This window comes from Bipolaris victoriae (assembly GCF_000527765.1).
Source record: "Bipolaris victoriae FI3 unplaced genomic scaffold scaffold_31, whole genome shotgun sequence".
NCBI lineage: Eukaryota > Fungi > Ascomycota > Dothideomycetes > Pleosporales > Pleosporaceae > Bipolaris > Bipolaris victoriae.
In genome coordinates this window covers 110,959-123,172 of record NW_014575361.1, presented here as the reverse complement: position 1 = coordinate 123,172, position 12,214 = coordinate 110,959, and the positions used below count along the sequence as shown (strand labels likewise).

The 12,214-nt window shown below is 51.9% G+C and overlaps 5 protein-coding genes across 5 annotated transcripts; 3 read left to right on the top strand and 2 right to left on the bottom strand.

Annotated features, from left to right (window-relative positions):
* Window positions 1–1,221: 1,221 nt before the first annotated feature.
* On the top strand, window positions 1,222–2,980 carry COCVIDRAFT_25582 (hypothetical protein; the record flags this gene model as incomplete). The annotated part of the gene is made up of 4 exons (XM_014702325.1): window positions 1,222–1,244; window positions 1,342–1,411; window positions 1,465–1,545; window positions 1,595–2,980. 4 exons carry the CDS (start codon window positions 1,222–1,224, stop codon window positions 2,978–2,980), a joined length of 1,560 nt encoding a protein of 519 aa, XP_014557811.1.
* A 1,667-nt stretch (window positions 2,981–4,647) lies between these two features.
* COCVIDRAFT_96193 (hypothetical protein) lies at window positions 4,648–6,063 on the bottom strand (the record flags this gene model as incomplete). The annotated part of the gene is made up of 1 exon (XM_014702372.1): window positions 4,648–6,063. One exon carries the CDS (start codon window positions 6,061–6,063, stop codon window positions 4,648–4,650), a length of 1,416 nt encoding a protein of 471 aa, XP_014557858.1.
* An 883-nt stretch (window positions 6,064–6,946) lies between these two features.
* On the top strand, window positions 6,947–8,409 carry COCVIDRAFT_36714 (glycoside hydrolase family 16 protein; the record flags this gene model as incomplete). The annotated part of the gene is made up of 3 exons (XM_014702371.1): window positions 6,947–7,364; window positions 7,436–8,058; window positions 8,125–8,409. 3 exons carry the CDS (start codon window positions 6,947–6,949, stop codon window positions 8,407–8,409), a joined length of 1,326 nt encoding a protein of 441 aa, XP_014557857.1.
* Window positions 8,410–8,484: 75 nt separating this feature from the next.
* On the top strand, window positions 8,485–8,673 carry COCVIDRAFT_96099 (hypothetical protein; the record flags this gene model as incomplete). The annotated part of the gene is made up of 1 exon (XM_014702370.1): window positions 8,485–8,673. One exon carries the CDS (start codon window positions 8,485–8,487, stop codon window positions 8,671–8,673), a length of 189 nt encoding a protein of 62 aa, XP_014557856.1.
* Window positions 8,674–10,515: 1,842 nt separating this feature from the next.
* Window positions 10,516–11,192, bottom strand: COCVIDRAFT_45783 (hypothetical protein; the record flags this gene model as incomplete). Its single annotated transcript, XM_014702369.1, has 3 exons — window positions 10,516–10,818; window positions 10,868–11,031; window positions 11,156–11,192. Coding segments are annotated over 3 exons (504 nt in total), but the record flags the coding sequence as incomplete, so codon positions are not given.
* Window positions 11,193–12,214: the final 1,022 nt, after the last annotated feature.

Genomic DNA, 12,214 nt, shown 5'->3' with positions numbered 1-12,214 from the left:
CCTCTACCCTACTGGGCAACGGTTGACTATTGTACTCGCGCCGATAGCAGGGAGCATGACGATTCCGCCGCGGGTGTGATTGCGGCGATGGCGACGTGAAACGGATCTGCTGTGGAGCCGGGCATTGGACGCGCAATCGGCCAGCGTTGCGAGCCTTGGTTCTGGCGGCGAAATTTTTGAGCCGCGCTGGGCAGAGTGGTGTGGGTGTGGGTGTGGGTGTGGACGTGGGTGAAAGGCGTACGTACGCGTACCGTGGCCGCCCTGCAGAGCCGCTTTGCATTGCAGGCACAGTAGACATGGTCCATGACGCGCGACATGGCAAAAGGGCAGGCCTAGCGACACCCAGCCATGGCCGTGGCAAGCCATGCAATAGGGGGGCGGGCATGCATCTTGTCGTTGAGCAATCCGTACACGCTTGATTACACCGTCGCACTAGCACGACACGCACAGCTCGTGGCCCGTGGGCCGTGGATCTGAAGCTGTAAGTCTCCAAGAGATAGATGCGGTTGCCCGCCTACTAGTCGGCTGAGAATATGGTACGGTACACACACACATAGGTGTACATGCACATGCCGTCAGTGTACATGCTACATGTGTACTTAGTTTGATCGCAGCATTATGCCCGTCTGGGTTGATGGATTGCCTTGTTCCCACGGGAGCGTGCATGGGGGGAGCACATATACACACACACACACACACACACACACACACACAGCACAGCACAGCACAGCACAGCAATCACCCGCTACCGCTACCGCTGTCGCTGTAAGTAGTAAGTAGTAGTATACCTACTTGTCTCGATACTCGACACCGTTGGTCGGCGGTGCACACGCGCTATGCGAGCAGCATCCAAAACAACAGGCAGGTGTTGTACAAAGTTGGAACCAATCGATGCGCCCACGAGCAGCCACGGTTGCTGCACTGACGGGGCCCCCATGGCGGCCTGCCCCTTTTCTGCCGTCGAGCCTCTCTTGGACATGCAGACGCTCTCCAGCCCACTCCTTCGCCGTCTGGCCCCTCCACTACCCTACCCTGGACCCACTTATAACAGTATCCTCCTTGGCGTCCCTAGTTCCTCTCCAGCTACTCTATATTCCTCCCACCCACGCCCCAGCACTTCTTTGGCCACTGCTCCTCGTAGCTTCACACATATACATGCTCAACCTCGCTCGCCAGACACTAAAGCGAGTTCCAAGTTTCCAAGAAATCCTCCAGGGCACCATGGGATCCGCAAAGGAAGAAATGTACGTTCACCGCCCAGCCCACCTTGCTCTTTTCCCCTCCCCTCTCCTCTCCTCTCCTCTCCTCTCCTCTATCTCGCTCAAACTGACAATCCCAAAGTTCTGTTGACGTCCTCGTCATCGGCGCTGGCCCAACCGGTCTGGGTGCCGCAAAGCGTCTCAACCAGATTGTAAGTCTACCCCAGTCTGCAACACGGCTCTGCCCTCGTGCTAACAACCCCAGGATGGCCCCTCATGGCTGATCGTCGACGCCAACGAGACACCTGGTGGTTTGGCCTCGACAGACACCACTCCAGAGGGCTTCGTAAGTATCCCGCCTGCCAATTGGCTTTCCACTCCTAACCACGCTCCAGCTCTACGATGTTGGTGGCCATGTCATCTTCTCCCACTACAAGTACTTTGACGACTGCATCGACGAGGCCCTGCCCAAGGAAGATGACTGGTTCACCCACCAGCGCATCTCCTACGTCCGCTGCAAGGGCCAATGGGTCCCCTACCCATTCCAAAACAACCTGTCCATGCTGGGCAAGGACGACCAGGCAAAGTGCATGGACGGTCTGATTGATGCCGCCCTCGAGTCTCGCGTGGCAAACACCAAGCCAAAGAACTTTGACGAGTGGATCGTCAGGCAGATGGGTGTCGGCATTGCCGATCTCTTCATGAGGCCATACAACTTCAAGGTCTGGGCTGTGCCCACCACCAAGATGCAGTGCGAGTGGCTTGGCGAGCGTGTCGCTGCACCCAATGTCAAGGGTGTCATGTACAACATCATCCACGGCAAGACTGCTGGAAACTGGGGCCCCAACGCCACCTTCCGCTTCCCCGCACGAGACGGTACCGGTGGTATTTGGATCGCTGTCGCCAAGACGCTGCCAGAGTCCAAGACACGATACGGCGAGAACAGCAAGGTGACCAAGGTCGATGCCGATGGACACAAGGTACACCTCAAGGACGGCACCGTCGTCAACTACAAGAAGCTCATCAACACCATGGCTGTTGACTCCCTAGTCGAGACCATGGGTGACAAGGAGCTCATTGACCTCAGCAAGGGTCTCTACTACTCCACCACCCACGTCATTGGTGTTGGTCTTCGTGGCGAGCGCCCAGAGCGCATCGGCGACAAGTGCTGGCTGTACTTCCCCGAGGACGACTGCCCCTTCTACCGTGCCACCATCTTCTCCAACTACTCACCCTACAACCAGCCGCAAAAGGACGTCAAGCTCGCAACCCAGCAGCTCGCCGACGGCTCCAAGCCCAGCTCCACCGAGCCCAAGGAAGGCCCATACTGGTCCATCATGTTGGAGGTTGCCGAGTCTGGCATGAAGCCCGTCGACCGAGAGAACCTGCTCAAGGACTGCATTCAGGGTCTCATCAACACCGAGATGATCAAGTCCGACGACGAGATTGTCTCGACCTACCACCGCGCCTTTGACCACGGATACCCCACTCCTTCGCTTGAGCGTGAAGGCGTCCTCACCAAGCTTCTCCCTGCCCTTCAGGCAAAGGACATCTTGTCGCGTGGCCGCTTCGGTTCATGGCGCTACGAGGTTGGTAACCAGGACCACTCATTTATGTTGGGTGTCGAGGCTGTAGACCACGTTGTCAACGGAGCTGTTGAGCTTACCCTCAACTACCCCGACTTTGTCAATGGTCGCAAGAACGAGGAGCGTCGTCTCGTCGACGGTGCCCAAATCTTCACCAAGCCTTCTCTTGCGCTGAGGAACAAGGGTGTTGACTAGACGCATACACAAGGAATGCTGGGCATGTTATGGATTTTGAGAGATGTTTACAGGATACCACGCTTATTTACGAAACGGACGGCATGGAATAGGGAGTCGGCGCATGTGTGCATGTTTGGACTCTAGGTAGATAGATGGTTGTTGCATCTGCACAGCATCTAGTCGATGTTGGCAGTGATAAAGGATAGACATTACCTTTTTGCCAAGTCACGCTTTTTCTTGGATTTGTTGTCTCTTGTGATTGTCTTGTCTTGTCTTGTCAGTGCTTTCTCTACTCGCTTCGTACCCCAGCAAACCCCCGTTCCTGCGTCCACCCATCCATTCATGCACATTCCATTTCCATGATCTACAACATTCCTCCGCTTAATTTAACCCCCACTCACCTTATCCCATCCGCCCTCCCCCACTAGGAACAAAAGAGCACATCACAATAACCACCCGACTGGACGACGTATACCGATGACGCAATCACATCCGCAAAAATTTAGAACAAAACCTCTCTCCCACCGGTTTGAATCCATGAATCATGCAACATATTCCAACTTACTTTGGGTAAGTAAATTCGGGAGAATTATAAGAAAGAAAAAAGTGAAATAACATGACCGCTCTTCATGATTTCCAACGGCGGCGGCGGCGCCCCGGTGTGAATGGGGGTTTTTTTTCATTTTTTCGGTCCGATTTATAGCATGTGTTTTTTTTGTTTTTTCTTTGCACTTTTCCCTGTCTGCGTATCTATAGTACTACTAGTTACTTGTATGATGATTAACCCCCCCCCCCCCCCCATTGCTAGCTATCTTCGCTAAAAGGAAGGAGAGAAGAAGAAAAAAGATAGTTATGGGTGTTTCGCGTGATGAAATCGAGTGAAAAACAGGGGCAAACGAAGTGTGTGATTTTGTGCAAGTTGAGAGACGAAAGGGGGGTTTTTTTTTTAAAAACTGAAAACTGGGGGAAATAATAACTAGTAGGCAAAAAAAAATGTTGCGATATGAAGGAAACGTGGGAGAAAAAAAATTGCTAATAAATCTGGTACTATCTGGCTTCTAGGTGAGGAGAGAAAGCTGATATGGCGCGTACAAGCATGTGCACGTGTGCTTGCATGTATACGTGATAGTGTAAAATATGTGGGGGGGGAAAAAACCATGTGTTTGGGAAATGAGAAGATGAGCAATGCGACATGACAAGACGCGTAAGTCCCGGGAGTTTGGTGTTTATTTTTATACATTATGTTCATGTGGTCTCACCTTATTCTCGATTTAATTAATATGGAAATGCCTTTTTTTTCTTCTAATGGGATTGTTTTCTTGGATGGGGTTTGAAGTTAAATGGGTGGTTTCGAGTTTTGATATGGTGTAGAATGAGAGAGATTGAGGGTGGGGATTCGGAGATATGCATGGGTACATAGGTAGGTTTGGAGGGCGGGATGCGGAATGCGGTGAGGAAACCAAAGAGTACACGTGGAAGTATGAGGCTTTTTTTGAGGGAAAGAGGCCCGGGATCGTCGATCTTTCGGTATCGCTGCTTTATCTGGATAGAGAGATAATGGAGAGCTAAGAGCCTTGGAGTGTAAGTAAGTATGTAATTTTAATGGTGCAGCTACTATATAATCACGTGATTGCTGTTTGATTCGTGTACATAGTACGTACAACAGGGCATTGACCACATGTATCTCATGCTTTGCTCGCCCTAAACTTCCTCAAAACCTCCCTCTCTTCTTCGTTTTGCGCAATGCTCTCCTCATCACCGACGGGTAGGCGTTGGTGCTTCCATTGCTTGCCTCCGGCACCGTACTCGGCGCTCACTTGTGCATCGCCTACAATCACCCATTTGTATATCGTCAAGCCTTCTAACCCGACAGGCCCTCGCGAGTGAATCTTGTTCGTGCTGATACCGACTTCAGTCCCGAATCCATATCTCTGCCCATCAGCCATGCGAGTAGACGTATTCCAGTATACGCTAGAAGAGTCCACGGCTGCGAGAAACGACTTGGCTGTGGGTTCTGATGTAGTCAGGATGGCGTCGGTGTGATGAGATCCGTGTGTATTGATGTGAGAAACGGCTTCTTCAACATTTGCGACGGTCTTGATAGCAAGAATGTAGTCCAGAAACTCGGTATCGTAGTCTTCAGGCCCTGCTTCCTGTAGCAATGCTGCCGAGTGAGGATCCAATTTGCCTTTGAGCGCGACCAGGGACGCATTGTCGCAACGAAGGGAGACGCCCTTTTGTAGAAGCGCTTCTGCAACGACGGGGAGACTGGTGCTGAGGGCTTCTTCCTCTACAAGGAGTTGTTCAAGTGCATTGCAGCCTGCAGGATAACTCGTCTTTGCATCAAGGATGATCTTGGTGGCCTTGTCGGCAGGGTAGTCGGAGCATAGATAGGTGGAGCATATACCGTCAGCGTGGCCGAGAACCGGGATTGTGGTCGTGTCTTTGACGTAACGGACTAGTTTATTGCCGCCGCGGGGAATACACAGGTCAATGTAGGTATCTTGTTTGAGGAGATCGGCAATGACATCGTGGGTTTGAACTAGTTGGAGGCAGTCTGATGGTACTGCAGTTGATGCCAAGGCCTTTGAGATGATGGACGCAATTGCCGCAAAGCTGTTGCTGGATTCGCGACCACCTTTGAGAATGGCGGCATTCCCGGATTTTATTGCAAGCGCGGAGATATTGGCAATGACTTCGGGTCGTGCTTCGAAGATGATGAGCAGTACGCCAATTGGACACGTGATTCGCGACAGGACCAAATTGTCGTCAAGTAGTGTCTTCGCAGTCGTCTTGTTGATGGGGTCTTCCAAGTCTCGTACATCCAGTATGCCCTGGAGCATATCCTCATATTTGCCCGGCTTGCCCAGATCCAGCCTCTTTACCAAGCTCGCGCTGAGCGTGCCTCCTGCTGCAGCCTTGTTGGCAGCCTCAAGGTCCTGAACATTGGCAGCTAGTACTTCATCCTTGGCATTCGCCAGTGCATCGTGGATGGCTGTCAGGGCGGCATTCCGCTCGTCGGTAGATAGGACGGCCAGTTTCCGGGACCCGAGTCTAGCTGCCTGTGCAACCTCGAGCGGTGTGGCGTTGGTCAGAGACATTTCTTCTCCTTGGGGGTTGCTTTTGCCGGGTGGTGGTGGTGAGATGTGGTAAAATGGCCAAAGTCTTCGGATGCGTGTGACTCAATTCAATATTGATGGAGTGACGAGGGGCCTAATGCAGGGTATGCAGGGTCTGTTTCCGCTGCGGATGCTATTGGAGATGCCACTGCAGGTCATACATATGCGGAGATGGCGAGGAAGCCTAAAAAAAGCGACAGGACTCGTGGTGGGATGAACGTGGTGGTGTTGCGGGGTCTAGATGCATGACGCCACACCCGCCCGCATGCGAACCAGGGTGTTCTCCTCTTCTCACACCAACCACCACCCTGCTGACCGCGCTCTTATTACTCACATCCTGGACCGCAGCCCAACTCGATCGCTGACAGCTTTCAATAAGTTTCCGGCTTCGTCATAGGCCGGGGGCTCTGGACACGCACCAAGATTGCGTGTTGGCAGCAGCGTCTGGCGGTCGAGTGCTCGGCAGGGGTTTGGTGTGGCTGGGTGCGCCTACCAACCACCTCGGCGTCGCCTTGCCAACCTCGCCCAATTCCATCCACTCCCGTATCGCAACAAGCAAGCCTGACCGCACTATCCCAGTTTCACTTGCAGCCCACTACGTAGGTCACCGCTCAGAGATGGCTGGGACTCTACAAAAGCTGCAGGGTCGCCGGCCACAGGGCCTGCCACCTCTGCACACTGCTTCCCGACCGCCTCTCAAGTGCTGAGAAGGTACCCTGTCGCACTTGACCTTCACGCTACTCACGTGCATACCCGCCAGTGCGCCGTAGACCGCTGTAGCGTCTCTTGCCATCATTCGTTTGACTGCGTCCGTCTTCCAATCTATCTCACACCACTATCGCTATCGGCCGTCACCTTCACTAAGATGCGTTCTACAACAAGGGCCCTCGCAGCTCTGCTCTCAACTGTTCTATACGTTCCCTCTGCAGCACAAACATGGTCCAACTGTAACCCGACCCTACGAAGCGACTGCCCTCCAGACTCCGCGTTGGGAAGAACAGTAAACATTGACTTCAGCTCAAAGTCCGACAGTTTCACTCCTCAGGGCAACCCAACCTATGGCTCCGATGGCGTATCCTTTACCATCTCAAAGGCTGGCGATGCCCCACAGCTCACTTCGCTATGGTACATAATGTTCGGCAGGGTAGACATTCAACTCAAGGCTGCACCGGGCGCGGGCATTGTTAGCAGCTTTGTCTTGCAATCCGACACCCTTGATGAAATTGACTGGGAATGGCTTGGTGCAGACCCTGATGAGGTTCAGTCAAACTATTTTGGAAAAGGTAAGATATGATCGAGTTTATCGAGCCATGCATACATCAACCTTTAAAGTTACTTGCTAACATCCATCCAGGTCAGACAACTGACTATAACCGTGGTGCTTTCCATTCAGACCCGGGTAGCCAATCCAACTTCAAGACATATACGATCATCTGGACACCAGAGCAAATTGTATGGCAGATTGATGGCAACACTGTGCGCACTCTTGAACCCGCCAACGCCAACAACCAGTACCCCCAGACACCTATGCAGGTCAAGTTTGGCTCCTGGAGCGGTGGTGACCCAGCGAACCCTGCCGGAACTATCTCTTGGGCTCGTGGTCCTACCGACTACTCCAAGGGACCTTTCACCATGACTGTCAAGTCCCTCAAGGTCCAGGACTACTCCACTGGTTCCCAGTATATCTACGGTGATCAATCCGGTACTTGGAAATCCATCAGATCCAATGGTGGTGCCATTTTTGCGGGAGGTAAAGCTCCAGTTGCGAACGCACCCGCAGTCACCGCAACAGCTAATGGCGCCCCTCTGCCTTTTGCTCCTCACCAGACCAACGCCGAGCGCCCCAGCGTTTACCCCTGGATTCCTGACCCGAACGCTACTCCCACTCCTCAGCCCACATTTGCAAACTATCCTGGCCTTCCGAGTGGGTGGACTGTTTCCAATACCGGAAAGGTGATTCCACCCAGCTCAGCCACTGTCAGTAAGCCATTTCTTCAGCAGTTCCTCCACTTTGCCACCAGTATACTGACCTGACTTTTGTAGATGTCCCCTCCAGGTTCCTCTATCTCATCGCCGCAAGCTTTGCCTACGGATTCCTCCGGCAATGGGCCTAAGACTGTAACCGGCTACGACGACCATGGCTTCACGACAATTCGCACAATCTTCCCCGAAGCCACGCCAGCACCCTCGGGTAACGCACCACAGGGCAACGCTGGAGAGGCGGTCCCTGCCGCTCCCTTGGCAGCAAGTTCTTGGACCCTTGTCATCTCGAGCATACTGCCCTGGGCAATTGTACTCCTCCATATTCCAACCTGCCTCGGCTTCTAGGCGAGTTGGGAGAACGTATGGTATACTGTGGACTTCGGACCAGCCTATTCTATCCTCGGTGCTGGTATCGTCGCGATGTTTGCATGTCTAATGAAATGCATTACGAAGGGATATATTGGTTTCAAAATCTCCATCAAATTGTGGGCGGGTCCTTGGCCTGACGCAAGCTGGAAGTGGAACTACAAGTTCAAGGGTAGCAAGGAGACGGCAGCGACGTATAGATCCATATGGGCGTCGCTCCGGTGGTTTGTTCTTGGAGCTTGATTTGTTTTTTGTCTTGTTTTATTGCATAGCGTCTGGTTTTGGTATTTTGAGCGTATTGGCTTTTTTCTTTGGTTTATAGCATACCTGCGGGTGATTGAGCTGATTGGGCTGCGGTTGATGTGGATTCATGGCCTGCTTTCATACGAGATTATAGAGTATAGGAGACGATGTCAAGTCGTAACGTAATGAACTTATTGTATTGTATCATCAGCATTCTCACCATTGACATTGTGCCCCATGAATCATTGAAGAGATGCCTCCCAATGGGTCTTGATTGCTTATATCTCTCACCCAGCAGGTCTTCAAACACACCCAATGTCCAACATTCATGCTCACCATTCCCTAATCAAAAAGTCACTCCAAACGAAAATCCCGTGCATTATTTTTTTAGTGAAGTAAAAATCAGCAATTCTAATATACAAAAAAAAGACGAACGCAGGATTTCAACCCCTCTTACAGTTTAGAAGAAGAAGAAGAAGATAAAAAAAGGACCCTGAACTGCCGAAGCATACCATTATGATTTTTCTGATTCCTCTTTTTGGTTTTTTTTCTGCCCCCTAACATATATACCGTACTCCTCCATTAGATTTGATTGAGTGAATGGTCCCCTTTTGAATTGAAACTTTTTTTCTGCGCTTTTGAACCGTCTCGAGGTGAGATGATGGATGTGGGACGGAAGAAGGACTTCTTCCCTCACTGTATGGCATACTTTGGTGGAGGAAAAGCAGTAGCCGTATTAACTCGATCCTCTCCTGGCTCTCGTCCAAGCAACAGTCCCCGAGTTTTTTTATGTTAGGTGAGGAGAAGTTGGACAAGGAGGTGAGAAAAGTAGTTTTCCCTGTTCCTTTCCTGCTTATTCTCCTTTCCAATTCAAATTTGTGATTCCAAGAGACATACTTCTCTCTTTCTCCACTGCGTGAAGCCTCTCGCTTGCAGACCGCCGATACTAATAACGACGGCTTAACCGCCACGGCCACCATATGGTTGATGTCTGAAGCCGCCGCCTCCACGGTGGCCTCCACCACGGTAATTGGCGCCGCGGACACCAGCGTTCTTAGGACCAGTGGGTGCATTGATGGGAGCCTGACCACCGCCAGAAGGAGGCTGGCTGGATCCCTGGCGAGACCGGTTGTTTCTGAAGCCACCACCGCCACGGCCACCGCTAGGTCCGGAGGGGACGTTGGGTGGAGGTGCGTCATCGTACATGCCGTCCCAACTTGCTGGGCCGCCTCCCTGGGCCGCGCCGTAGCCCGCGGGGCCAGAGAGTTGTTGCTGGCGACGAGCTTGCTGTTGTTCGTATTTTTGCTGTTCAAATGCTAGCTGATCTTGTGCTGTGTATGCTGGGCGAGGACCGGCGTTTTGTCCGCCTTGAGCATTCATCATGCCTGGGCCTCCGGGTCCGCCTGGGCCGCCTCCACCTTGCATCTGTTGCATCTGTTGCATTTGCATCTGCTGCATTTGCATTGGGTTCATACCGCCAGGACCGCCCATCATCTGTGGGTTTGGTGAGCCAGTGCCGCGGTTCATGCCTTGGTTCATCATCTGCTGTTGCATCTGCTGCATCTGCATCGGGTTCATACCGCCCATTCCGCCCATAGGGTTACCCGGCATCCCACCACCAGCCTGTTGTTGAGCGAGCGTTTGTTGCATAGATTGGAAGTATTGCTGCATCCGCTGCCAGTACTGGGCCATCATAGCTGGAGACATGGCAGTGTTGCTGCCTTGTGCTTGCATGTTTCCTCCGCCGTTCTCATAGCCGTTTCCTCCACCTTGACCACCGTTTCCGCCATCGTTGAACTTGTTGAACTTGTTGCCGCGACCGAACTTCTTGTTTCCGTCACCTCCATCGTCGTCGCGCATGTTTCCGCGAGGCTGGGCGCGCTTAACTTCGATTTGCTTGCCGAGAATCTGGAGTGGGCCGCGTAGTGTGGCATCTACTGCCGCATCGCCGTCAAAGGTAACGAAACCGAAGCCACGAGGGCGGCCCGTTTCCTTGTCCATCATGAGTGTGGCATCAACGACACGCCCAAATTGCTTGAAAAAGTTTGTAAAATCTTCCTCTGTTGCTTCTTGGCTGACACCGCCGACAAAGATCTTGCTGGTTCGTTCTTGTTCTTCACGAGGAATAGCCCGCTTTGGGTCAATCTGATCATTGTTAGCGAAGATTTTTTATTCGAATTGGTGGTTGACATACAATCTTGCCGTCTAGATAGTGCTCTTTGACCATGACGATATTGACGCATTTGGGGTCCTTGAAGGTAAGGAAACCAAAACCTCGAGATCGGCCAGTAGCAGAGTCGCGCATAACCGTACACTCGCTGACCTCACCAAATTGTGAGAAGTAGCCCTTGAGAGAATCTGTGTATCAGATATTAGTACTGATTATGTGTTGTTGCTTGTCGCAATGGTCACAAGGCCGACAAGTGTCAGCTCTCAAGATGAAAGACTGGGAACTGCTCCTAACTCAAGTCAACAAACGTACCTTCAGTAGTCTCCCAGTTCAGACCGCCGATGAACATCTTGCTACGGTTGGTGTCAGTACGTCAGTGTTGACATGGTGGATAAAAACAAGAGTACAAAGGGGGCATTGAGACGCATCACAGGTTGTCGACAATAGGTATCCAAAGGCCATTCGAGATGAGTAAACAGTGAAGATGATATCCGAGCAACCCGATATCCTGTAATGTCGAGAAGGCATAGGACAGTGATCCCAGATGTATGCGCAAAGTCACTGGGTTCCAGTCATGTAACCAATGTCCAGAGGAAGGTGTATGACAAGGGTCTTTGGCGGGTGAAGCGGGGAGAAGCGCATGGTTTCGGATACGGCGTATGGTTCGTCCAGTAATATCGAGATAGCCAGACTATAATGTACCCTGGCGGTCCTGAAGGCGTGGGAAGCCAAGTTGAATGTATTGCCTGTTTGTGTTGATGATTCAGACATAAGTTCGAGGTACCATCGTACCCTAGAACATATTGTCTCGGTGATTTTAAGGTACTTTGCACTCAGGCACCCTGGCTGTCCGATGTTGATTGTGATGATGACCGAATACAGAACTTAAGCGAAGCCATGTCCAACGCCGCATCCTAATCCCAACATGTCGAATCTTGTGGCGTAGACCAATCATGCAGACTAGCAACGCAAACAACGTACTCAAGATCGACATTTCGAGGTTCAAAAGTAGCCCTGCAAAGGCACAGTATGGTTCGGATGAAGCGTCTGTGTTTTGCTATGGATTCGAGTGCAGACGTCTGAGAAAGACATTCTTACAACTCGGTAGCTATCCTCTGCTTGCGTTGCTGGTACGCGCTATCAAGTACCTAGGTATATATCGACATGAGGCGCTGCCAACGTTCGGGCAAGCCACAAGAGTCCTCGCGAAAGGCGCGTTGATAGTTGTTTCTGAGTATCGCAGAGCCGTTGACCCGTGTCTTCCAGCTTCTTCCAACAACCAAGCTTGACGGCCCAACCCGTCATATTCAGAACGCTCGCCAAATGGGCGACGCAGATTGCAAATCTTCGCATCTTGTCAAGATCCTAAGC